At 53.1% G+C, this 24,466-nt stretch overlaps 5 protein-coding genes and 1 non-coding gene across 6 annotated transcripts; 4 read left to right on the top strand and 2 right to left on the bottom strand.

Moving 5' to 3' along the window:
• Window positions 1–3,141: 3,141 nt before the first annotated feature.
• Window positions 3,142–3,399, bottom strand: SMAC4_13233 (uncharacterized protein; the record flags this gene model as incomplete). The annotated part of the gene is made up of 1 exon (XM_066091322.1): window positions 3,142–3,399. The coding sequence occupies one exon, from the start codon at window positions 3,397–3,399 to the stop codon at window positions 3,142–3,144; it is 258 nt and encodes an 85-aa protein (XP_065946083.1).
• A 7,208-nt stretch (window positions 3,400–10,607) lies between these two features.
• On the top strand, window positions 10,608–14,664 carry SMAC4_08389 (uncharacterized protein). Its single transcript, XM_003343915.2, has 2 exons — window positions 10,608–11,005; window positions 11,120–14,664. Exon 2 carries the CDS (start codon window positions 11,913–11,915, stop codon window positions 13,824–13,826), a length of 1,914 nt encoding a protein of 637 aa, XP_003343963.2. The 5' UTR covers window positions 10,608–11,005; window positions 11,120–11,912; the 3' UTR covers window positions 13,827–14,664.
• Window positions 14,665–15,434: 770 nt separating this feature from the next.
• On the top strand, window positions 15,435–17,942 carry SMAC4_08388 (uncharacterized protein; the record flags this gene model as incomplete). Its single annotated transcript, XM_003343914.2, has 1 exon — window positions 15,435–17,942. One exon carries the CDS (start codon window positions 15,435–15,437, stop codon window positions 17,940–17,942), a length of 2,508 nt encoding a protein of 835 aa, XP_003343962.2.
• A 758-nt stretch (window positions 17,943–18,700) lies between these two features.
• On the bottom strand, window positions 18,701–20,041 carry SMAC4_08386 (uncharacterized protein; the record flags this gene model as incomplete). Its single annotated transcript, XM_003343912.1, has 1 exon — window positions 18,701–20,041. One exon carries the CDS (start codon window positions 20,039–20,041, stop codon window positions 18,701–18,703), a length of 1,341 nt encoding a protein of 446 aa, XP_003343960.1.
• Window positions 20,042–21,583: 1,542 nt separating this feature from the next.
• On the top strand, window positions 21,584–23,740 carry SMAC4_08385 (uncharacterized protein). The gene is made up of 3 exons (XM_066090793.1): window positions 21,584–22,053; window positions 22,123–22,373; window positions 22,436–23,740. The coding sequence occupies exons 1-3, from the start codon at window positions 21,639–21,641 to the stop codon at window positions 23,486–23,488; spliced, it is 1,719 nt and encodes a 572-aa protein (XP_065946084.1). The 5' UTR covers window positions 21,584–21,638; the 3' UTR covers window positions 23,489–23,740.
• A 337-nt stretch (window positions 23,741–24,077) lies between these two features.
• SMAC4_13234 lies at window positions 24,078–24,151 on the top strand. Its single transcript has one exon. It is a non-coding gene; the product is annotated as a tRNA-Asn (tRNA).
• Window positions 24,152–24,466: the final 315 nt, after the last annotated feature.

Consider the following 24,466-nt stretch of genomic DNA (forward strand, 5'->3'; position numbering starts at 1 on the left):
ATGGTGGACGAGAACCACGGACGGTTCCCTTCGTTCAGATTCGAGTCCCCTCCCTCTCCTCGCGGGTTGGTCAACGTTCTGGCGGTCTTGCATTTTAGCCCTTTTGTGTCTTGCTCAGTGCTATACCAAAATTGCCATCAGTCGCCAGATACGTGCAATTGGCTCGCTCCTAGTTGCCCCGGCTTCACTGCCTTGACTGTAGAGTGATTTCATCATTTCATGTCGTGCTAAACAGACCGCGTAGACGAGAAGCGGACCCTTTATCGTATAATCGCGGAAGATGGCAAAGATCTCGTAGATTGCTGCAGGTCGGGCATGCAAGGTGAGGGTACGCAAGAGCACGCAGCAGAGAAACCGGTAGCCGAAGAGGAGGAGGTACCGCGAGCAAAGTCAAGCAACTGAATGGGGTTGCCCTGAGACTTCTGGCCTGGACTGACCATGCAGCTCCATCATACCCGCATCCAGCCAAAGCAGAAGCAGGTGGACGCCGTGCATGGAAGGTGATCCGGAGAGGCACACACACGCCTGCCACGGGCTTCTGTTTGATCGAGTAGCTTTCTGTTCCTACCATGGTTTTTTTTTCTTTCGCTTTCACTGATTCCATTCCCTCTGTCGGCTTGGCTCAGTATGTTCAGCTCCTGGAACATCTGCCCATCCTTTCTATTGTCTGGAACGGGTTGTGCTGGGACGTGCCAACCAAGATACGGTATGGGGCCGGAGATGCCAGTTTACAACCAGTCAGCTCCTTGGTAGATACGAAATTGAGTTCGTCTACTTACCGTAGAGCAGCCAGCGAATTGTGATGCAACTCCTCGGAACAGATGCTTGTTGGTGATTGCTTCTTGAACTCGTCTCGCCCCTCCACATTTCCACGTTTCCCCTGCAACTGGCAAATGGGCCAGGGCTTTCCCTCCGGCTACCGGTCCTGTAGGTACGGCTTTTCGACCTTCTGGCGAGATGGAAGGGGCGAGGCTTGCGAGAGACTGACTGGCTTGTTGACTCCTAGTTGACTGGGTGATTGACGGTCTCGACTGGCTGACAGGGAGTGGCAGGCAAAGGTCAACACCATGGAAACCATGGGGAGGGGGGTGTGTGGACTTGCTTCGCTGCAGCATCTACGTAGGCTAATGTAGGACAGCGCATCGGGAGAGACAGATAGATCTTCCATACATGATGGGGACTGGAGAAGCTACTGACGCAGTATCCCGCCGCCGCCCGCGCTGGCATACGCAGGTGTGTGGAAGAGAACCCTCTCACGCATGGCCACGACACTGCGTTGGTGGGGATGGCCCCATTCGAGAATGAGGGGGTCACCTCTTGGCGCGAGGAAAAAAGAGGCTGGACGACTGGAAGGGCGAGAAAATATAGAATAAAAAATTTAAATGTTGTTGATTTCTTGCGTGATCAAAAAGCCAACCGTCCACCGTGCTCCACAAAGATCCAAGTCGGTCCCAACCACCGGCGGCCACCAGTGTACCGTGCGTGCATCCGAGGGGTTCAGAATGCTACTTCTTGTCGTGACGGATAACCGACAACGTTTGGATTTGATCTTGGTAAACAGAGCTGGCTGGGCCTGACGGTCTGGCTATTATTAGCGCATAGCTTAGTAGTACGTGAAACGGTGATGGATGATAGCTTCATTGTTCGTCTGTATGAAACTTCCCATGGCTAGATTTGGGAATGGATCCGAGACCACGGGGATGAGAGGGATGAGGAGGCGGCGAGGGTGAGGGCGAGGGCGGGTAAGAGGGCGGTGGGTTCGGAGGGCGGAGGGCGCCTGTGACGATGGGTGGATGGTAGAGATGGGTAGCCTCAAGCGTGGAAGCGTTGACCTCACAAGGCACACTCTCATCGTCAAGTCACTACATGTCTGCTGGAGGTAGGTAAATACCACAATGGGCGCGCCATCAAAGTCAAAGTGGTGCAAATGCAATGAAGGCAGCGGCACAGCAAAAAAAAAAAAAAAAAAAAAAAAAAAAAAAAAAAAGGTGTCAATGATGTTGGACAGGGGAACACAACCAAGGTAAGATGAAGCAATTGAGGTTGTCGTCGGCAGATGCGAACAATGGGATGGCAGAAGAAACGACGAAACAAGCACCAAATGGAAACGCTTGTGTTCGTGATTTCAGTTTTGCATGTTCCACTTCCCTTCGCTGCAGACCTGAGTCTGGGCCCCACTTCCCTTCTCGTCCCATCTTGCGGTTATCAAGCCCACATCCTGATCTCGCATTGGGGTAGCGACCACTGCGGGCTGGATCGTGACTTCCATCTGATGGTGAGGGGTCGAAGAAAAACAGCAATCACGAACAGGGCAGGTCGGCAAGGTAAGGCAGCCTCCCAGATGTATCTTACAGTCGAGATACCGGACTGTGTGGTATTAAACAGCGGGGTTGAGAAAGAAGGCCGACCGGGGAGGGGGGTCTGCGCTTCGACTGAGAGCAGTCGGCACTCGCTGCAGCTTGGGTTGAACTAGCGGTGAAGAGGAGATTAAGCTAACCCTATTCTGGAATCCCACAGTGCAGTGAACAAGCTCGGTCGAGGTACCCGGGTTGAGGTTGTTGATCTGTTGGGTGCAGTGTCCTCGCATGTCCAAGATGCGCCGTTGTATCGCGAATTCGTGGAGGTTTACAGGTATGTAAGCCGAATAGAATATGGTCAATGTTGACTTTTTGATGCTGATGCGCCGTAACAGAAATTAATAGACTCGAATTGTGGGTGAGTATAAGCTTATACTCCAAGTCTTTGGTCATCTACACAGGTACCTATCATCTGGTGTTTTGTCCTGGTGGCGTACATGTTCCGTTTGTACACAAGTCCATGTTTGGCAAACTGAGCGCTATCTGTACCAGGTTTGGACCAGACGCGAACGATGGCGATATCAGACACCTCACCACAAAGCCGGGCTCGAACATGATCTGGCATCCTTCCTTGCTCCAGACTCTGACAATTCCATGAAGTGTACCTGAATTATCCACTCGTTATGTCGTGAACGTGTTCAGGCACATCCATCGTTGACCTGCAGGAGCAGGTGTTAATGCATTCACCTCTTTCTTGGGACGATGCCAATTCAACAAGACTTCCAAATCTCCACTGTGCATGAGAACAACGCTACAAAACCTCTGGCAAAGCGAGGATGACTTGTCAGTCACTCACCTCTGGCATACTTAGGCTGGGGCTGGCCCTGGCTCTGTCAAGCCTTCGAGGCAGGGAGGTACCCAACCTTTGAACTTGTGTCTTGCGACTTCGCACTTGTGTTCTTCCCTCTCCACCGTCACAGTTGCTTGCTGCATTCCCGGCTGCCCATGTAGGGCGGAGAACGGTCCGCGCATGCAGCTCGTCCCCGGCGAATAGGATGGGATGGAAGGGGTGTAAGCACGTCGCGGTGCCTATGATTTGCATAACGCCGGGCAGTTCGTGCAGTCTTTCTTGTCCCAACCCAAGGGTTTGGGGTTTTTAGTCGCGACGACATCCCTCAAGAAGCAGACACATCCTCCAAATCAACCGTCTTGGACAGGGCAAAGACCACGACAACATGTTGCCCACACCGCAAGAATGAGATGGCAAAAGTTGCGACAAAACTGGACCGGCGAAACCGGGTCCTCCAAGTTCTAGCCGAGCAACAACAACAACAACAACAACAACTCTCCGCGCGCTATCCCCGTCGCCATTGCCAGCGCACAAATCATTGGACCGCGCTCTGATACGATGAGAGGGAGCATGTTGATCTCGAGGTCAGCTCGTCCCCCTCGCCAATATCGAATGGGAGACAGCCGGCCACCTCGACAGGGCGTGTGGTGGTGTGGTTGTGGGCTTGAAGACGTGGTGGGCCATGATTGGATTGATTACATGGTGGCTTTCCATTTCGTACCACACCCGGCCAGAAGCTGGCGCGGGAAGATAAAGCCAAACCCGAACGGCAGATCAAGCTGCATTCGCTGACACCATGTCTTACCATTGATCCCAGCCTGGCCTGGCCGACCTCTGCCAACATCCTTCTCCGGTCGGGGGGTCGGTGTTTTGAAAGCAATCAGTTAACAGCCCCCCAGAGGTAGCCGGTGAGTCAAGTACCTAGCGAGATTCAAAAGAATAATCAACAGGATCACGGATGAGGGACGACGAGCTACGACGGCGGAGGATTGGAATTCGCAATGCGCTGTACAGCGGAGAGAACGTCCTTCAATTTCGGTATCGGTAAACTTTGCCTGTCATATGTCGCACATAACATGGGACGGAAAGGGTATGCCATGTGTTGATCGGCGGAGAGGCATGTTATCGAACATCGAGTTGCGCCAAGCGACCTGGCACTTCTAACCCCGTTGCTTTTCCATTATTCGAAAGCCAAGGCGAGGATTCTGGTAGTTCTCTGACTGTTGCCAGGTCCCATATTCGAATGGCGATACCTCCGTGTTGCTGTCGGAACGTTGGAGTGGCCCCAGAAGGTGTCCAGTTTCCGCAGCTGTCCCCCGTCGTGCCCGTGATGCTGCTGCAAGGCGTCAGAGCCTGAGCCTTACCCGGGACGCAGGAAAGCTAACGATGGACCTTGGAGGAACCTGAAGCTTGTGACCGGCTTCGATGGATCGACCTCCGAAGTGGGAGTTTTCTATTTCCGTTCAAGGTCCTCGACCCTCCGCGGATGGACTCGGCGAGCACACACAGCACGACGTTCTGATACTGCGCCCCATCTTGAGGTGACTATGTGGGTGCTTGGGGAGTCTCATAAAGCACCGAGGTAGACTTCCCAAGAAGATTTGTGCGATACACTGTGTACAAGGTCAAACCATCTCCACTCCAACTCCTCTGTTTCTGTGTACTGTGTAAGGCTGATGCGCTGTGCTGCCCAACCTTCCCCAGGATAGGGCTACCCACAACAACGGCGGCGTGAGGTACAGGTAAACAAAAAAAAAAAACATGAAACAAGCCGACGAGGCGCCATCTCTGGCCAAAGAAGAATTATGATTGGTAGCAATTCATTCATGCACAAGCACCTAACCGCTCTGCATTCGCTCCATGCAAGCGTGGGTGTCCCAGTTCCTTCCTTTGTTGGACTGCCAATGCCTCTGGTGATGGCCGCGGTAGGTACGATACACGATTTTTTGGTGTTCGTTACCGACGAATGTGGGTTCAAGATTTGCGTACTGGATAGGTATCAGCAAGATAGTTGGAGTTTATAGTCGTTCCGTATTCTTTATTGTCGCTGTTTCCATGAACAACCATCCTACTTCTGATGATATAGACCTGCGTGGTTGCCCTTGTCTGCTCCTCAAACTTCCCGTTACCTCAACTGCGAAGTTGCCGGTAAGGTAACCCAGGATGCAGGGACTCGGTGCGTTACTACCTCCGAACCTGTTGATTTCCGATTCCCGAATTCAAAACCAGGTCGAGATAAGGCATGTCGTGGATCTTAATAAGCTCACCGGACAGACATGGATGGTTCCTCTGTAATCTTCGCGCAAGAGCACGTTTATGTTGGTTCTGGTCGATGTCATCTACCTTAGGTACCTACCGTGAAGCACCTTCCCTATGACAGTTACCCCTAACCACAATACCCAAGCTGGCAAGTGCTTATCAAGTCTCAAGACAGGGCAGGCAGGTAGGTACTGTTCGCTGTTCAACACGACAATGTCACCGACGATGCGCCTGCATTCATCCATGTCGGCAGAGGTATATCGAAGTGAAAGCACATACCTTTCATTGGCAGATACCGGGGACGAAGAAACAAAAAGATTACCTGACCCTGCATGTGCATCTTGCGCCAGTGATTAGAGGTATGGATCAACAAGATCAAAGGTTGTTCCTACCGTAACATTCGCAGTCAGATGTACAGGCTCACAGGAAGAGGGGTGCTGTTGACATTAAACCCGAGACCCTTAGGTCCCTGCCTGGAGTGAAGATGAGAACCAAGAACTCGGAAAATTTCAAAGGCTGCGTAATGGTACCGGGGAACACCTAGAAACAAGAGGTTGTCTCACCACAACTTCTTGCTACAGTGTACCATAGCGGCGGGCCATTCTTGGGTACGTGAAGACTGAAGCATCGTGACTTGGTTTCGAAGACAAATCTGAATGTCAAACTTGGCAAACTCATCGTGCCAGTCGACGAAGGGTAAACTAACGTTGTATTTTTCAAACAGAAAACTCACAAGTCAAAGGAGCCCCAAGATTGCCACGCATGTGCAATAGCCGTACCAACTCGAACATCCCAGCGAACTCCCCCCTTCATGCTGGTTCTCGATTCGGAACCTGTTCCCGGGGAGTTAAGGTTACTGATTTCCAGCACCACCGCCTCTGGACCGTATCATGATACCAGATCCGATGCGCCAGGTAAGTTTGGTCTTTGCCATCAGGCGAATAATTGTGCGTTCATCTGGATGGCGGGTTGTCTCTGAGACGGTACTTGCCCAGCTGCCCTGCTTTGCAAAATGACTTTGAACGAGATCAAGTGACCGAGAAAACCAGCCAGTCTCCGAGGACCACGAATCTTTTTGCGGGACACCAACCAGTGCACCCCCAGAGAAAACCCAAGGAATACTTTCCAAGGTGCCACGAATTCCAAACAAAACCACGCGAGGGAGGCTCTCTCCGGCACAGCTACCTATCATAGAATCCTTTCCGAACAGGTGATACTCACTCCTGAGCCCTGCGTTGAGATTCAGCTCTGTGATTGCGCGCCCAGAACAGAGAGATTCAAGGCTTCATCGCATATTGGTTGCAATCGCCTTCCCTGAGTTCGACTGTCAAACTTACGGTGTAGACGTTGAGCTGTAGAGTCTCAGGGGCAGGCGTTGACTGACACTTCCCAAAAAGATACTTGTACCGTACCGGCAAAGTAGATCAACTGGATCTCCCAGAGCTTTGTATCAGCTACTTGCGCGTGTCCTGGCCGGATCTAGTGTGTGAGTGGTGGACGTTTTGAGGTCATCGATCTGATGACACCGTGCGCGATGAAAGTAGAAAATTACCAAAGCACTAGGCGTGGTGCTGCGAAAAAAAAAAAAAAACCAAAAAAAAACCGAGGTCATCGTCGATTCGGACCCGGTGATGACGGGAAGGTCGGAGCATCGGCTCCACGGCGCCGTCGAGTGGGGTTGCTGATCGGGGGTTGTGGGACTTGTTGCCCGCCGGGTGGGGTAACCGATGAGATTCTTTCCCGGCTGCAACCGGCCAGCCAACAGAGCACGGGTTTGACGATCAGCCAGGAAATAGTGTTTCGGTAACCTTTTGGCCAAATTGCTTGCTATCATGAGGTCAGACGACACAACTGAATCGGATACAATGCGACAGCAAAAAGGGAACATACCCGAAGGCAATGGCAATGCTAGAAGTACGAGCGAAAGCAGAACGGCGAGGTAATGCCTCCCTAGCGGCGAGGTCTGTACGGCAACAAACCGAACACACGTTCATGCAAAATCCCCCCTCACAAAGTGTTTGGGGTTTTCTTAACAAAATTTTGACTGCGAACTGTGCTTTTGAGGAAGTGCCTCTTCACCCCCCATTCGCTCAACGCTCTGAGATCGCATATTCACGACAACACCGAGAGATCTTGCCTCGCCTGTCACTAATGACGTACACTGAATCGCTTTTACATGTGTACATCCACGAGAAGTCTTTTACATTATACATGGCTGAGAGCTTGAATTATACATACAAATTGGACAACCTCTCGACAAGCGTTTTCCATTGAGAATCTATGCTACAACATCAGATCGTGGTGGGTGAGAGTCCGTGACACTGAGAACGCTTTGACCTTATAGGGTTCATCCGGTTCATTTCCAGATTCTTCCAAAAACCACAAGTAAATTCAACGAAACAGGTTTCCGAACTTCCGACCGGGAATACTCTCGGGGACTCGGTGGCCACCTGATGCGAAAGCTGTTCTGCTTGGTAAGTTGTTCTGACTCAAAAAGAGTGCATACTCAAAGGTGATGCGGCAGTCGGAGACCAAAAGCAGGCGCGCAGAGTTCATCTCTTGCATGTTGGAAACCTCAGAAGTCTAATTATGCACATGTCGCTCATTTCATATGCAAACCTCTGTTTACATGATCTGGAGCGTTATCTAAAGCACGCAATCGAGCATCACCAGAGCAGTCATACATATGCATGCACTGCTCGACGCCCGCCTGATTTTATGAATCTCTGCCCGCAAAGCTCAGACCATCGGTTCAGACGGAGAAGTCCGCACCAGACCTGGTTTTCGTCGCTTCTGTAAGGAACAGAGCTCTACTATCGATGAAAAAGATGGTTAGACATAACGTTGTTGGTTTGGAGATCGACGGAACATCCCCACGTCGTGAGTGCCTGTCGACAATGGCACAGCCTGAGACCTGCATAGAACGAGCGAAAGGGGATTCTGGAATCCAACGCCCATGCACTCACTTGGTTTCAATGGCTCCGAAACGGGCAGTTCTCCAATCTTGCTATTCCAAGATACCGTCCAAAGTCCACTTGTGAGGCTGAGGAGCAAAGGTGTTCTGTGACACGGCCATTGCATATGACAGTAGATCTTGGAATGCTAGAGACACGCAGCAAAGAGGTGATGTGGAGAAAGGGCGATGTTAGTAGATTGTAGCTTGTGCCAAAGAAACTCCCCAATAACACTAACAAAAGCCAAGCTTCGACCAGGAGCTCACGCATAGCACACTAACATGACCCCATTTTCGGGAGCACTCGTTTGGAATCCTCTGGTAGACGCGTACTCATGTAGAACTGACGTTATGTTGAATGCATTCTGAACAGGTCCATCGACCACAAAGCCCCGATAAACACGGCAAATCGCCGGATTGAAAGAATGACGAGGCGGAAGATGGAGAACTATGACTTGATCACAGAGCAAGTCGGGATGGTGTCGATGTCTGTTTTTGTTTTGTTTGGGTCCGTTCACTTTCGTTCTTCATCCCCTCTTTGGCTCCTTCCCCAGCGGTTTCTGTGCAACCTTGGCAATCTGACAACGTTGCCGCTCGGCCATTTCTCCTCACCCGAACTCATTTTTTCCTGACGCCAGCTGCCAGTCGAGGAACTCCACGCCGGGTCTGTAAAGTGATGGAAGGGGTCTTCATATTGACCTCCGTTGGTTTTCTTGTCTTCCCGATACCTTCCAAGTGTAAGTTTACGCCGGTTTCCAGTCCCGAAAATCGTTGCTCGCTAGGAGATGAGTCGCGAAACTGCCACTAAGCTCGATCGTGAATGCGGATACTTGGACTTGATTACAAGTAGCTACTAATTCCATCTACGCCTCTGACGTTGAGCATTATGTACCCCTTACGTTTCTGCCTTCTCAGTCAAGGTCCAAGCAATAGCAGGAACCCGTCGCGCTTTCGCCGGAACTCTCACTCGAACTGATGTTGTTTCCAGACATCAGGTCTTCTGGCCCATGGCTCGAAAGGTACCTGAGCTGGACGCTCGTTGTCTGTTGGCAGTCCTGTTTACGACGGCAACGACTGAGAGGCTCAAGAAGACATTGGCTTAGATCACTGTTTGCTGGCGTTCGAATAGGTAGTCAGTTCCTGGAAACCATGACCACAAAGCCGTCAGAAACAAAATCGATGGAAGTGTCCGACAGAGACAGAGTGGTCGTTGGCTGCACCTGTACACAGTAAGATCTCTGTTTACACACACATGAAAGTACAACAGCCCTTAGAGGCTCCGGCTTGCTACAGTTGGAATACAATCAAAATACTGTATACTTCAGAAAACAGTCAAGACCACAGCTTCCAGCAGACCACAGCTTCCAGCAGACGACTTGTTTACCTATTATCGTTGGTCGTAGTATCAAGCAAGAGAAAAAGTAACGTAGTCAGCTAACCATAAATGGCCCTCCAGTCTGCATCTGGCTTCCCAACTGTATCTGTCGCTTTGCTTTCCCTTCACATTTCGCAGCCGTTGAGACTGGACAAGACCTGTGGTAAGGCGGAATTGATGGGAAACCCAGCTTCTACATGGCTTCCGGCTCACCTCTATGTTAGACTTGAATCATCAGTGGACATTGCGTTTTCCATGGGTTGTACCTGCTTGTTATCTTCCCGCAGAGCAATCAATTGCACCGCGTCTGCGATCAAGAAGGCTTCTGGTTCTCCAACAACCGCTGGGAGTTGACGAGATGCAAAAAGCTGACTAGCAGCATAAGACTCCAAACCCGGCGCTAATGCTGAACAGGCAGTAAATTTCTGCGTGGTATACCCGCTCAGTTCTGTTTGGGTCAATGTAACGAGAAGAGAGTATTGAAAATCCAAATGGCGACCTGAGTGGTTGGTCGCCGCCCACTTTCCAGCCTGGGGGAGGGGTTTGTGACAGCAGGGATAATTAAGATTTGGACCCCCGTGCTACGTGTTTACTTGGGCGTTTTTTTTTTTGCTCAGGAAAGCCCATTGGGGCCAAATGGAATGTCTGCCAATCAGAGCAGTGGACGAATTCGAGGAACCGAGACGAAAGGTTCGCTTTCCTCCCGTGGAGATACCTGGTACCTAGAATAGCGGAGCACTAGTGGACACTACCCTCCACAGGTTTCCCACCAGGCACACTGTACCTGCCCCAGCACGCCCGCTCCCACACTCGGCAGGGCCCCAACACTCGTGGGCCTACGGCGCCAGTAAAGACGACTGAAGTTGTAGGTAGGCCTGGCTACCAGGTACACTAATGGAAGGAAGGTACCTACCTTACTGTGTGTGTGATGATGCGGAAACCGAAACGGTCGACCGGCCGGGCCTGTTGTCTGTTTTCCTCAGTCCGTCCAGTCTTCGCCTAGTACCCGTCTGTCTATCCATCCGACCCCGGGCTCTCCATCTCGACTTCCCGTCCTCGCTCCTCACCACCACCGTGACCTAAATCCAGCCGGGCCCCGTCCTCCCTCTCCCCAGCTCTTCCCACTTCAGTTCCTTCGCTTTTCCTTTCCCCGACTCCCTCTATCCACCCACCTCCCCATTTCCTTCTCCCACCTGCACGCTCTTGGCATCGGAGGTGCATTTGCAAGGACGGAAAGCAGGTTCCTGTGAGGTTAGTTTGAGAAAGAGAAGGTGAGTGTACGCTGCAGTGGGCTGCGCTGGACTCGCAACTCGAGCAGCCGTCTGAACGGGGGTCACTCCTAAAAATTTTGCGGGTGAGCTAATTCCTCGACTTCAATCTCTTAGAACCGACCACTGCAAGCAGTACGCAGTTTATTCACCCATTACGCGACGAGACCAACTACTATTTCACTTTACCTCTTATCCGATCATCCATTCACTTGCATTGGTTGCCCAGTTTCCCCTTGACCACTATCCCGGGGAAATCGACAACGCAGAACAAGAGTCACGACTTGGAGCTCCATCTTCTGGTTTTTCCTGTCTCGGCTGGGTCTTTGTCACAAGGAGACCGATCGAACCTCTCGCTGTTCCGGCTCATCTTGCATGTGCTCTGCCTCGATCACACCAGGCCACGCATTGGAGCTGCATTGCGTCCTCGGTTCTGCATAAGATAGCGCTTGGAAGACCTCGATTCCAGCTGTGGTCATTCTTGGGAAGCGCTGCGTCAAGAGGACATACGCATGAGACTGGACACGGCGTGATTGCACCTTGGGAAAGCACACGTCTCAGCAGCTTTCGCCTCTTGCTGTTTGGGCACATTTTCAGCGATTTTTATCTGCACACATACAAGTAGTCGGACTCTCCCCGACCTCTCGATTGGAACTGCTATTCTTTTACCTATTTCCGTTTGTTTAACAGGCACTGGGACTACAAGAACCGAACGAACCCACGACAACCCACATCAGTACCAGCTACCGCTCACCATCTAGCAGTGCTCGACACAAGCATCACATTCCCACTACATCAACGCACATACGGCCCCACACTCTCGGGACCCTCGTTGCCCGACATTTCCCCCAGCCATCAACTCCCTGGTCCAACGGGTCAGCAAGGCTCAGGATCAGAATCCTATCCGACCATGAACCCCAACGGACCATCCGACGTCTACTACGGACAGATGTCCCAGGGTAGTTCGATGCCCGTCACGACGGTGCCTTCCCACTCCCATTACCCTCCTCAACAGCCCCCGCCGCTTTCCACCTATGCTCACCAGTATGGCAACCCCCAATACGGATACGCCAATGCTCTTAGCTCCCCGGCCCCGATTCCGCCGTCTCTTCCTCCGTCCATGAACTCGATGGCCGGCCAATCGGTCTTGCCCCTTCCTGGCAGCAGCAGCATGGGACAAGCTTACCAAACTGGTGGTTTCGACACAACTGGTCAAATTGCGCCCCCCGGCATGAAGCCTCGTGTGACTGCCACGCTGTGGGAAGATGAGGGCAGTCTGTGCTTTCAGGTCGAGGCGAGAGGCATCTGTGTTGCTCGCAGGGAAGACAATGCCATGATCAACGGCACCAAGCTGCTCAACGTCGCTGGCATGACCCGCGGACGCCGTGACGGTATTCTCAAGAGCGAGAAGGTCCGCCACGTTGTGAAGATTGGCCCGATGCACCTCAAGGGTGTCTGGATCCCCTTCGAGAGAGCCCTGGATTTCGCCAACAAGGAAAAGATCACCGAGCTTCTTTATCCTCTGTTCGTACACAACATCGGCGCCCTGCTGTACCACCCTACCAACCAGAGCCGGACCAGCCAGGTTATGGCCGCTGCTGAGCAACGCAGGAAAGACAGCCAAGGTCAACTTCGCGGCCCCCCCGGGTTGCCATCCCTCCAACAACATCACCATCACTCTATGCTTCCAGGTCCTCCGTCCTTGCCCTCGCATCATGGCATGGGACGGCCGGCGCTTGACCGTGCACACACCTTCCCTACACCGCCAACTAGTGCCTCGAGCGTGATGGGCTCTATGGGCAATTCGGACGGCTATCAGTGGAGCCAACAGAGCATGAATGGCCCGCAGGGCAACAGCTCGATCTCTCTTGACACAAGCCTCGGTAGCAATGCTCGCTCTATGCCTAACACTCCAGCGACAACTCCCCCAGGTTCGACAATCCAGAGTATGCAAAACTACCCTCCCGTCAGCCAGTCATATGACAGCTCTCGCCAGATGTACCAAGGACATTCTGCCCAGCAAGCTCAGTACCAGAGCCAACAGCACTATCCTAGCCAATCCCAGCATCAGGACCGGTCCGTCTACAACCAGAGCAGCTACATTAAGAACGATATGGGCCCGCCCTCCGGTAGACCTACCGGCCAGTCCAATGACACATCCGACTCCAAGCCGCCTAGTGGCTTGAGTCACCAGAGCCAAGGGCAAAGCGACTCCGGTGCTCATGCAGGCTCCGAAGAGGAGGATGACGCGAACAACGATGGCGAGTACACCCACGACAGCAGCGGCTATGACGCGAACCGCGGGTCATACAACTACAGCACACAAGCCGTCAACTCGCTGCCGCACGACCACGGTCTTGCCCCTGAGATTGGTGGCTCCCCCCATCAGGCTGGATCAGGCCGCGCTACCCCAAGAACCGCAGCGGCGCCTCCGAACTATTATTCTGCGCAGGGTTACCATACTCCCCCGCGCGGCCAGCCCTCAAGCAGCTTGTACAATGTTATGAGCAACGAGCGAACCGGTAGCAACGGTACACAAGGAAATGACCTGTATGCGGGCGCGGCTGATATGCCTAGTTCCCTGCAGAACGGCTACTCCGCTCAGCCATCCGTTATGAACGGAAGCTCCGGTGGGCTGAAGCGGGGACGGGACGATGATGATGATGGCGGTAGGCCTACGACCGGCGCCCCTAACCTGGGTCAAGGAATGGACATGAAGCGCCGCAAGACTATGATGGACGGAGGCAGCCTCCCATCACCTACGTACACGGCCACTATCTCGCAAGCCGCACCATCAGCTATCGCGGCCCAGAGGCGGAGGTAAACATTGAGTGAGAGAGCATGCCCGAAACTCTCACCTACACGGCGCACCTATACGGCGCACCTTCACACACAGCGCACCTAAACAGCGCATTGTTTTGTATTTTTCACGGCGACATAGAGCGACTTGACGGAATTTGCAGTCGGCTGGCTGTCTCGGCAACGTCTCAACGATCTACGATTTCTCAGTTTCAGTGTCCTGATGATGGCTTGTACATGGCTCATGAATCATGTGGATCCGCATAAAGATTATGATAGCCACGGGCACCTTTCCTCTCCGATCTTGTCTTGTCTTTTAGACCAGATGATAGACGATGGGGCCCGGTGGTTTACGAGAAAACGTCGCATCGAACCCGCCTATAACGAACCTAGGCGGGGGAGGAGGAGAACAATTAAGAGGGGTCGGAAAAGGGCAGTTGGTGGTGAGTAATCAGGCGTTGGACTTGGTACCAGCGATAGTTTGTCACCTACCGTCTACCTTGGGTGAGCTGCCGCGACCCCTCTCGAAGTGTCTTGTGGCGGTTTCTTTCTCTTTTGTTTTTTATGACGTTTTCACTCATGTTCGGCTTGATGACGCTTATGACCTTTATGTTATGATTTTTGTTCGATTAAAAAAAGGGTGGGACGGGAGTGGGTGTTGATGAGAAGCGTGGGAGGTGGTATGCTTCTTTTTCTCTCGTCTGATTTTGGCTTGGAAACACATGGCTCGGTGGGTTGCCTTTCTCTGGGTCACGACTTTATGATGGAGCTTGTAAATACGACTTTAGAGGAATATCATCAATGCATGCCCGAGTTGAGTGGTGCCTGAGGAGCCTTGGGTTAGCCTTCATCACTCAACTCTTTTTAACGTATACACATTGGAGATCCATCAGATCATGTGCTGCCGTGGCGTTTTTCAGTGCCGGGACGTGACACTACTTATGCTAACAACAACGGAAAGGTGAAATCTAGCGCAAGTCAAGATACGACGGGCAACCGTAACACAGCAACGCACGTCCTTCAATTGACTCGGACAGGCTCACATAGGACCAGGCACGCCAGGGGCAAGATGGGCAAGATTGGGCAGATCGATGCCCTGCGGAAGTCAGGGTTCCGGTAGGTACGAAGCTCAAGCTCTTCCAGGTTTCGCGTACCGTAGTGTATGTACGGGCAGGTAAAAGCCAGCATCAACCTCAAGGAGGTACCTGCTAGGCCGTTAGCACGACGGGAGCACAAGGTTTCCATGCCAGCCGGGCAGGCTCGCCAGGCCCCCCCCCCCCCCCCATTTTTAGAGGGGACACACACGGCAGCGTGACCCAGCAGGCGCCTGGCAGCGGTTGCATGGGAAAACAAAAGAAACAAAACACAATGCTGCAGGGGCAACGCTCAACGCAACCTAAGTACCTACAACAAGTCTATTGATCTGGACGTCAATCGCAGCCCACACTTTGCTCATTTCCTGATCAACGTTTCCCACACTGAATCCATAATAACCATCGACCGCGACCTACACCAGCTACCAGCTTCATCCCCCACTATTTTCAAGTCTGACCAGGGGATTATCTCGGGGACTTGTTGTAAGGTACGCCACGGTTGGTCCACGCCCCGGTTTACGACTCTGCGACGCAGACATATGCTTGGGGCTTTTTCGCCGATACCGAATTCTGTTCTCAACCTTTCAACCCCTATCAATAACCATCGACAACCAATCCTCGACATCATGGACATGGATCTAGATGACGCTCCCTCGAGGAGAAACAACACACACCAAGCTACCGCGGGCGACCACATCGACGACAGCAAGAGCAGTGAAGCTGGCACCGCGACATCGCCGCCTATCGGCCGTGATCCCTCGCCGCCGAAATCTGTCCGCCCCATGTCGCGCATCATCTCCGGCAACGAGCTCTCCCCTCTCAAGATCCTCCAGCACCAGCCGCAACAGCAGCCATTGCCTGAAAGCGCCGACTCCCCTCTATCGCCTGCGGCAAAGAGCATGGCCCCGCCCCCGCTTCCGCAAAGCGCCCGCAAAGCTCCCATCAAGCGTTTCCCCGTCAAGGTCAGCCCTTCGTTGCCCGGCAGCGAGTCGACGCGCTCCTCTTCAAGAGACTCGCAAGATCGTCGGATAAGCCTGCAGGATGTGATACGCGAAAACGGAGGCATCAAACAAGCAATCGACATATTCGAGGATGACGATGTCGACATGACCGGCATCGAGGGCGACAACGGTTCCAAGCACTCGCTTCTACAGAATGCGTCGGCAAACAATACGGGCGGCGAACATGAACAGGCGATACACGACGAATCCGTCTGCGAAGGGAACGATACCATGGTCAGCACGTTTAGCACGTTTTCGGCCGTCCCCGACCTCACCAAGTTTTCGCACATGCGATCCGAGAGCGCAAGCAGGTTCTCTGTGCTCGGTGGAGGGGTGTCGCCTACGAAGCAGACACTGCACGCAAACGGCCTGGTGTCTGATAACAGAACAACGACCGGAAAGAAGAGAGATTTCGACTCTGGCAATGGCTCGAACCTGCTAGACTTTACGGATACGCTACGATATGGAGGCTACGGAGCACCACAGACCTCGCCCACACGCCGCACCCAGTTTGCACCGCCGAGGCCTGGTAGTACCGATTCTGCCACCACGACGCCCCAGCGCCCGGGCAGCAATCTCTCTAACATTCTCGACTTCGACATCCCACCTATGCCGACACCTCGCAGCGTCCCGACCATCACACCTCGCGAACTCGAAACTCTGAAATCCGGCTTCCTTTCCGAGATCAGCAGCCTCAAGGCTTCGCTGAGCGGCAAGGAAGCAGAGGTTACGTCGTTAAAAACAGCTGTGAGCGACGCCGAGAAGCGGGTGGGCGAGTGCATGGAGAGGCTTCACGAGGTGGAGAGCAGGCACGAGTCACTGGAAACCGAGAAAAACACATGGGAGCGGCGGGGTCGAGAAATGGAGGTCGTGTTGCGGCAGGTCAAGGAGCAGATCGTGCTCGGCCAGCGCGAGAGAGAGGAGCTCGAGTTCAAGCTGGACGAAGCCGAGAAGCGTCGGGAAGCGGCCGAGATGATGGCTCAGGATGCCGAGAGCAAGATGGCTGGTATGCGTGCTGGTAAGGCCAGCGCGGAGGCTGCTGCTCACGAGTCACCTGACAAGGCGAGGGGACAGCCTTCGTCCAACAAGGAGGTGGAGATGGCGGTGGAACGCGTGGCTCGCGAGCTTCATGCGCTGTACAAGAGCAAGCACGAAACCAAGGTGGCGGCGCTCAAGAAGAGCTACGAAAGTCGCTGGGAGAAGAAGGTGCGCGACCTGCAGGCGCAGGTGGATGAGTTGAGCCGGGAGAACGAGGAGCTGCGAAAGCAGAGAGACCAAGACAAAACGGCGTTGGCGACCCTCAACCCGGCGCGGCTTACAGAGCTGGAGGAGGAGCGCAAGGCCGACCGGGCGCGGAATGCGGTGCAAATCAGGGAGTTCGAAGCCGAGGTAGAAAAGCTCGTGGCTATTCTTCAGACTGTCAAGGAAGATAATGATGAACTTCGGCAACTCCTGGAACAGGAAAGGGTCGAAAAGGGAGAACTGGTTCGCCTGGCCGAGGAGATGATGAGCATGCAACAAGAGCTGCCGACGCCCGCGCCCGCACCTGCATCCGCACAAAACAACAACTACCTGTCGAGTACCGGTGGCCGGGGCCCTTCCGACCGTAGAGGAAGCGATGTCAGCGCCACCAGCAACGGCGACAGCGGTCATCATGCGCCGCAGCCAGTGAGCATGACCTCCAAGATCGGAGCGAAGCCAAGACTCGGCCTCGGAGGTGGACCGGGAGCCGTACGCGCGCCAACAAAGACACAGTCAGCATCCGGAATTGCTCCTCCATCGGGTATGGAGGGGGCTTTCCGGGCCGGTGGTGTCGGACGTCCGACCAGCATGAGGGCCCCGGGTGGCAATGGCCTGGGACTGAAGGCCTCGGCGGGGAGCAGAATCGGCGGGCTTGGTGGCGGTTTGGGTCACGGAAGGGCCCAGAGCGCCACGACATCAGGGCCAAATGGCGTGAGTGGATTGCCGCGGCCTGGGTCAGGAATGGGATTGAGAGGTAGCGGGACCTTGGGTGGTGGTGGTACGGGTGGCTATCGGGGACACTGAGGAGGTGTGACCAAGCCTACTATGAGTACTACCCAACCTCTTGTTATGAAGGTTTTGAAGCCGCAGCAGCATAAAGGAGGTGGAGAGGGCGGCAATGGGGAGGTTGCGATGACAACCACCACGGCAACCAAAACGACAGCGAAACGAACTGATGCGAAATGAAATGTGTTCAGATTATCTTCTTTTGACTTTTTCTACATTATATCCACATACACCTTATTCTGTCTTTTTGTCTGGCTAGGTCAAGGGGTGAGCCATCTTTTTGGACAGTCCCAATAGGACTGGCTGGTGGAAGGATGAGACGGAGTAGTACAATTCTGATTTTATTCTCTACCGTCCTTGCCTCTCTTCTACATTATATATAGGATCGGTGCCATAGATACATACCCTTTGCTTCAGCGATGTTACTCCTTTTATACTCTTCACCAAATGATCTTTAATGTTCTGCTGTGATGTGCCGTGTGAGCACCGCTCTGGTTATGAGAACCAATGTTGTCCCACGTCTATCACAAACGAATTTACATAGATTTCAACCTCGACCCTGACATGGTTTCACTTATATCACTATGAAGGAAGATTGTTGCTCATCAGATCATATTTCTCTCTACGATTTACCGACATAATTCAGAGGAACTAGATGGGATGAAAATCATTCACTCATAAATCTAATATCATCCCAACCCGGCCTTTTCCCACCCGTTTTTTTAGCCCCTTTTACCAAGTAAACCCTTTCAAGCCATTACAGTAACACCCCACTTTTAAAGATCCAACTTCTCATGCTTAAACCTCCTCTTGCCCTCTCCCTCACCATAGACCGCACTAACATGTCCCTGCCCCCTAATCTTGTACTTGTAAATCATCAACCCTTCCAGGCCGACAGGACCGCGCGAGTGGATCTTGTTGGTGCTGATACCGACCTCGGTGCCGAAACCATAACGCATGCCGTCCGCGAAGCGAGTCGACGCGTTCCAGTACGCGCCGGAAGCGTCCACGGCCGACATGAAGCGCTCGGCCTCGTCCTTGTCGGAAGTCAGGATCGCCTCGGTGTGGTGCGAGCCGTGCGTGTTGATGTGGTCGATGGCGGCCGACAGGTCGGGGACGGTCTTGACGGCGAGGGTGAGGGAGAGGAATTCGGTGTCGTAGTCGGCGTCAACGGCGTCGACAACGGTGATGTTGCTAGAGGAAGAAGAAAGGGCGGCCTTGGAGACGGCGTCGCAACGGAGCTCGACGCTCTTGGCGGCCAAAGCGGAGGCGACGGCGGGGAAGATGGTGCTGAGAGCGGATTCCTGGACCAAGAGGGTCTCGACGCTGTTGCAGGCGGCCGGGTAGCTGGTCTTGGCATCGACGACGACGTCGGCGGCCAGCTTGGCGTCGGCGGAGGCGGTCAGGTAGATGGAGCACAGGCCGTCGGCGTGGCCGAGGACGGGGATCTTGGTGTTCTCCTTGATGTAGCGCACCAGCTCGTTGGAGCCGCGGGGGATGACGAGGTCGATGTCGCGGTCGAGGGCGAGCAGCTGCGGGATGGACTCGCGCGTGGTGACGAGCTGGATGGCGGCATTGGGGACCTTGGTCTGGGACAGGGCGTTGGAGATGACGGTGCTGATGGCCACGAAGGATTCCGTCGACTCCTTGCCGCCCTTGAGGATGGCCGCGTTGCCGGACTTAACGGCCAGAGCGGCGATGTTGGCGATTACTTCGGGACGAGCCTCGAAGATGATGAGCAGCACGCCGATGGGGCAGGTCACGCGCTCCAGCTCGAGATCGTCGTCCAGCTTGGTACGAAGAGTGACCCGGCCGACGGGATCCTCAAGGTCGCGCACGTCCAGGATGCCCTTGAGCATGTCCTCCCACTTGCCCGTCTTGCCCAAGTCGAGGCGCGACACCAGGCTGGCGCTCAGCTTGCCGTCAGCGGCGGCTTGGCGGGCCAGCTCAAGGTCGCGGGCATTGGCGGCCAGGATGTCGTCGCGCGCGGCAGTCAGGCCGGCGTGGATGGCTGTCAGGGCGTCGTTGCGGGCCTCGGCCGAGAGCGTGGCCAGCACGTGGGAGGCCGACTTGGCCGCCCGAGCCGCATCGGCGGGACTTGCGTTGGTGAGAGACATTTTTGTGCTAGATTCCTAGTGTGATGAACTGATTAGTTATATGAGATGAAACACTTGTGTGAAGTTGGTGATGCTGTGGATGTAACTCACTTGAGTAACACACTTGAGGCGAGAAAGTGGAGTTTGACTTACAGAGAGACGGGGAATAAGGTAATGACAATGTACTTACCGTTGCGGCGGGTGGTGTACGGGGTAACAAAGTTTTGACTCAAGGTCCCGCTTCTCGCTAGGTACGGGGATCCAATCCAGGTGTTCCGGGTGAGTCAAAGTTCTGGAACTTCAACTTCTTGGCCTCTGCCCTGTGCCCGTGTGTCTTCGGTGTTCGTGCCGTCGCAGTACCGGGAGAGGTCTTGCTATGTACGGAGCCGTAGAACGGGGGATTCTATGTCAAGGGTGCCTGTACTCCCGTAACCGGCGCCGTTCAGTGGGTGATTTCGTCGGATAGTGGAGTGAGTGCCGAAAACCCGAGCGGGAGCGGGCTGGCTCCGGAAATCGGAAGTGGGAACTGGTGGAACCAATTAGGAGCGTTTCCCACCGCCCATCACCGGGCCGTCCTCGGTGCTGCAGGTGTCTTTTAATCTTTGCATTTTCTAATTGACCCACTGCAAAGAGAACTGGAGCGGCTCAGAACGGCTCGTGCGAGCAAGAGCACCCGACTGAGCACATGAACACCGCCAAAATCGAGAAAGGGGAATTTCCACGATGTATCACATCAATTCCTAACCCCCACATCGTGTCGCCCTTTTTGGTGTCATAAGCCATCATGCGCAACAGAAAGCCATTTGCAAATGCCCGACGTCGTCACCGATGAACTACCGGCGTATGCTGTGGAAGGAATTGGGAGCCTGCTGTTCGAAACGGTTCATCCTTTTAAACTTGACACTAGTATCGAACGGCCGCATGAACATCAAAGGATTCCATGTCAAGACGGTGGATGTTCGCGGGCGCTAGAACTGACCTTACCCTCTGTGTCTCGTTCTGGAAGGCGCACCCTGGCATCGAGATTGCCATCGGCACCTTTCCCCGAAGAGCACTGAAAAAGTTGGTGAGTGCAAGTGCAATTGCAAGTGCGGTGGAATGAAACGGCTCACCCGCCCCTGCCTTTTTCGTTATTCCCGTTCCATGCCGACCAAGTTGGTCGGTGGCTTCAGGTTTTTCACAAGCTGTTGCAGTGACTGAGTCCTTCCTCGTTCTCCCTCTCATTGCGGCTTTGCTGCTCTTTCTATCTCGTTTCAACATCCTGCCTTTTGTTATCTTTGCGAGACAATTTTGGTGTACTCACCAACTACTCAGAGTTATCCACATTGGCGTGTCTCGGTATCTCCTATCTTACTCTCCCGAGTATCTTGCCGTTTCGTTTAGCTTCAGTTTTTCTTACAAGGGCATATCTTAGCTATGTACTTCCACTATCTTCTGTGGGCAACTTCACCGTTCCTTTGAGCCTTTAAGGGACAGAACTCTATCCTACAACTGCCACTCGAGACCATCTATAACTTTGTAATAGTCCCCGGGTTCCACCCATACTCGGAGTTGCTTGGCGGCTTCAAGTATTCCCCCCCCCCCCTTATTTATCCTCAGATCACCACCAAACATTGCCATGGACGAAGGACATCAAGAAAAAGAATTACCAAGGCCAGCGGCTCCCACTGATACACAGGAAACCCTCTCAGGGGGTATGGAGGAAAAGAAGGACATGAAGGAGCATATAACCTCTTCGGGCTCTGATACCGACGGACCTGAAGTTGTCGATGACTCCGGTCATGAATCAGGTCCAGAGCACAGCGACCCCACCTTGCCTCAGCCCTACCGTACCAAGAGTACTCTCTCTTCGTCATGGGCCCATACGGCTTGCGTTGTGCCCAGGTCAGATCGAAGAGGACTCCTGGCACGTTTTGCTTTCATTCCCGAGGTTGAGCGTCCTGTTGAGTACAAGAACAAGACAAAATGGATGATCACGGCTATTGTTGCTCTGGCAGCCGCCGGTGCCCCCTTTGGCAGTGGCATCTTTCTTCGTAAGTAACGTCGTTATGGTTACTGGTTTTGAAATTTCGCTATCCAGAGGCTGACCAACAATACCACAGCTGCTCTTGAACAGATGGCTGAAGACCTACATTCATCGCCAACTATCACCAATTTGGCAGTTGCGCTGTACATGCTGGCTATGTCAATATTTCCCCTCTGGTGGTCGTCATTCTCGGAAACGTTGGGCCGACGGACCATTTACATCGCCTCTTTCACCCTGTTTGTTGTCTTTTCAGTCCTGAGCGCTGTCAGCGTAAATACTGCTATGCTTGTGACAATGCGTCTTCTTGCCGGAGGAGCATCAGCGTCCGTAAGTGCCTTGTACTTTCTTGAAGGGCATTGAGATGAAGACTGATTCGGACATACTATCAGGTCCAAGCCGTCGGTGCCGGCACTATCGCCGACATTTGGAAGCCAGCAGAGCGTGGCCGAGCCATGGGCATCTTTTACTTGGGCCCCCTAATCGGCCCTTTGTTTTCTCCCATTATCGGCGGTGCACTTTCCCAGGGTTTTGGATGGCGATCAACTATGTGGTTTCTCGCCATCCACGGCGGTTGTATCCTGATTCTGATTACCTTCGCATTACCTGAAACGCTCACTGTTCGCAAGGCCCCCCCAACCCCGCCTGCCGAGGACAACGAGCTCAAGCGTGTCTCGACACGCCAATCTGTTGCCAAACACTCGAAGCGTGCTGCCACCATTACTAAGCGCTTTATCATTGAGCCACTCGAGGTCCTCCTCTACTTGCGGTATCCTCCGGTTCTAGTGTCTGTTTACTCTGCTGCTATTGCGTTCGGCGCCCTCTTCATCCTGAACATCTCCATCCAGACCACATTCCATTCGGCACCCTACGGTTTCTCTACCATCATTGTCGGCCTGCTCTATCTGCCCTCTTCTCTCGGCTACATCGTTGCCTCGCTTTTTGGTGGACGCTGGACCGACAAGATCATGATGCGCGAGGCCCACAAGGCCGGCCGCTACGATGCCAATGGCAACCCCATCTTCCTACCCGAGGATCGCATGCGCGAGAACATCTGGCTAGCTGCCAGTATGTATCCGGCCGCTATGATTTGGTTCGGTTGGACGGCGCACAACGGTGTCAATTGGATCGTGCCCTGCATTGCCAACTTCTTCTTTGGATGCGGGTCTATGCTCGTATTTGGTGCTGTCACGACCATGTTGACTGAGTTCATGCCACACCGGAGCAGTAGCGGTGTCGCCGTGAACAACTTTGTGAGAAACATCTTCTCGTGCGTGGGCACAATCGTCGCTCAGCCGCTTATTGACGCCATGGGTGTTGGATGGTTGTGCACCATGATCGGGTTGTTCGCGTGGTTGACTGGCAATTTGGCCATTTGGATGTTGAAGAGGAACGCGACTAAGTGGAGGGAGAGTATGGACAAGGCGTTGAACAAGAAGGCCTAAGAATATTAGCTGGTGACTTGGCTGCTGTTGTGTCGATGGTGTTTCGCACAAAAGTTACATATCGAGAGTAGGAGATGAAAAAATGATGTGAAGGGTTGAGTGTTTGCTTCTGTTGGAGAAGGGGTTATGAAGATATGATTTAATGGTTTGGTTGGATGAACGTAGACGGGTGCGGCACACGCAATAAACATTCAGCGACGAACATGTATATAATGATTCTAGTTCATAATAAGCGATATACGCCCTCAAAGGGATGATCTTGACCATCGCTCCAACATACTTTGTCTTCACCTATTATCTGGGCATCTCAATAATGTGCATTCCGAAGCCAATAAAGTTACACAAGTACTGCTGTATGTGTGGTCAACCGAGCCAGTGTATGTATACCCAGGTGTCCAAGAGGCCGCTGAAATACTATTGGTCACATCTTCTCTTCAGTCGTTCTAGATATAAAGCCATTACGACACAACCACCTATGCCATGCATGACCTTCATTGATATTGCGATCCATCTGCACTCCGTGGAAATATTAACATTGAGAGATATAAGTTCAAAATCTGCCAGCTGTAAACCATCCATCAGACAAGATTCCCTCGTGGCGCAATTGGCTAGCGCGTCAGACTGTTAATCTGGAGGCTGTAAGTTCGATCCTTACCGAGGGAGTTTGAAATTCTTTTCTACTTTTTTTTGCTTTACCTCCCTCATCATTTGCTCATGGGCGCTTGATTGTCGAGGGTGAGGCTTTGTTAGTCTTTTTGTTGCTTTCTTTTTTACAGTATATTGTGAAAGAATTTGAAGTTCTGGTTGATGGAAGTGGTGGTAACGATATGATTGCGGTTTCGGGTATCGTCATTTCGTCATTGACGAGTGCATCATGGAGTTGAGCCGGTGATGTTTACATGCTGATCAATGATATGAAAAGAAGCTGATGAGCAACGACGTGTTGGGCTCGGGAGGGGCGTGATGATGAGATCAGGC

This window comes from Sordaria macrospora, chromosome 2 (assembly GCF_033870435.1).
Source record: "Sordaria macrospora chromosome 2, complete sequence".
Taxonomy (NCBI): domain Eukaryota; kingdom Fungi; phylum Ascomycota; class Sordariomycetes; order Sordariales; family Sordariaceae; genus Sordaria; species Sordaria macrospora.

Excerpts from the sequence above, each read along its gene's own strand:
- SMAC4_08389 (XM_003343915.2), top strand. The coding sequence starts at position 11,913 with ATGAACCCCAACGGACCATCCGACGTCTACTACGGACAGATGTCCCAG.
- SMAC4_08385 (XM_066090793.1), top strand. The coding sequence starts at position 21,639 with ATGGACGAAGGACATCAAGAAAAAGAATTACCAAGGCCAGCGGCTCCC. Across the intron at positions 22,054-22,122 it reads TGGCAGTGGCATCTTTCTTC|CTGCTCTTGAACAGATGGCT; the intron begins GTAAGTAACGTC and ends ACAATACCACAG. Across the intron at positions 22,374-22,435 it reads CCGGAGGAGCATCAGCGTCC|GTCCAAGCCGTCGGTGCCGG; the intron begins GTAAGTGCCTTG and ends ACATACTATCAG.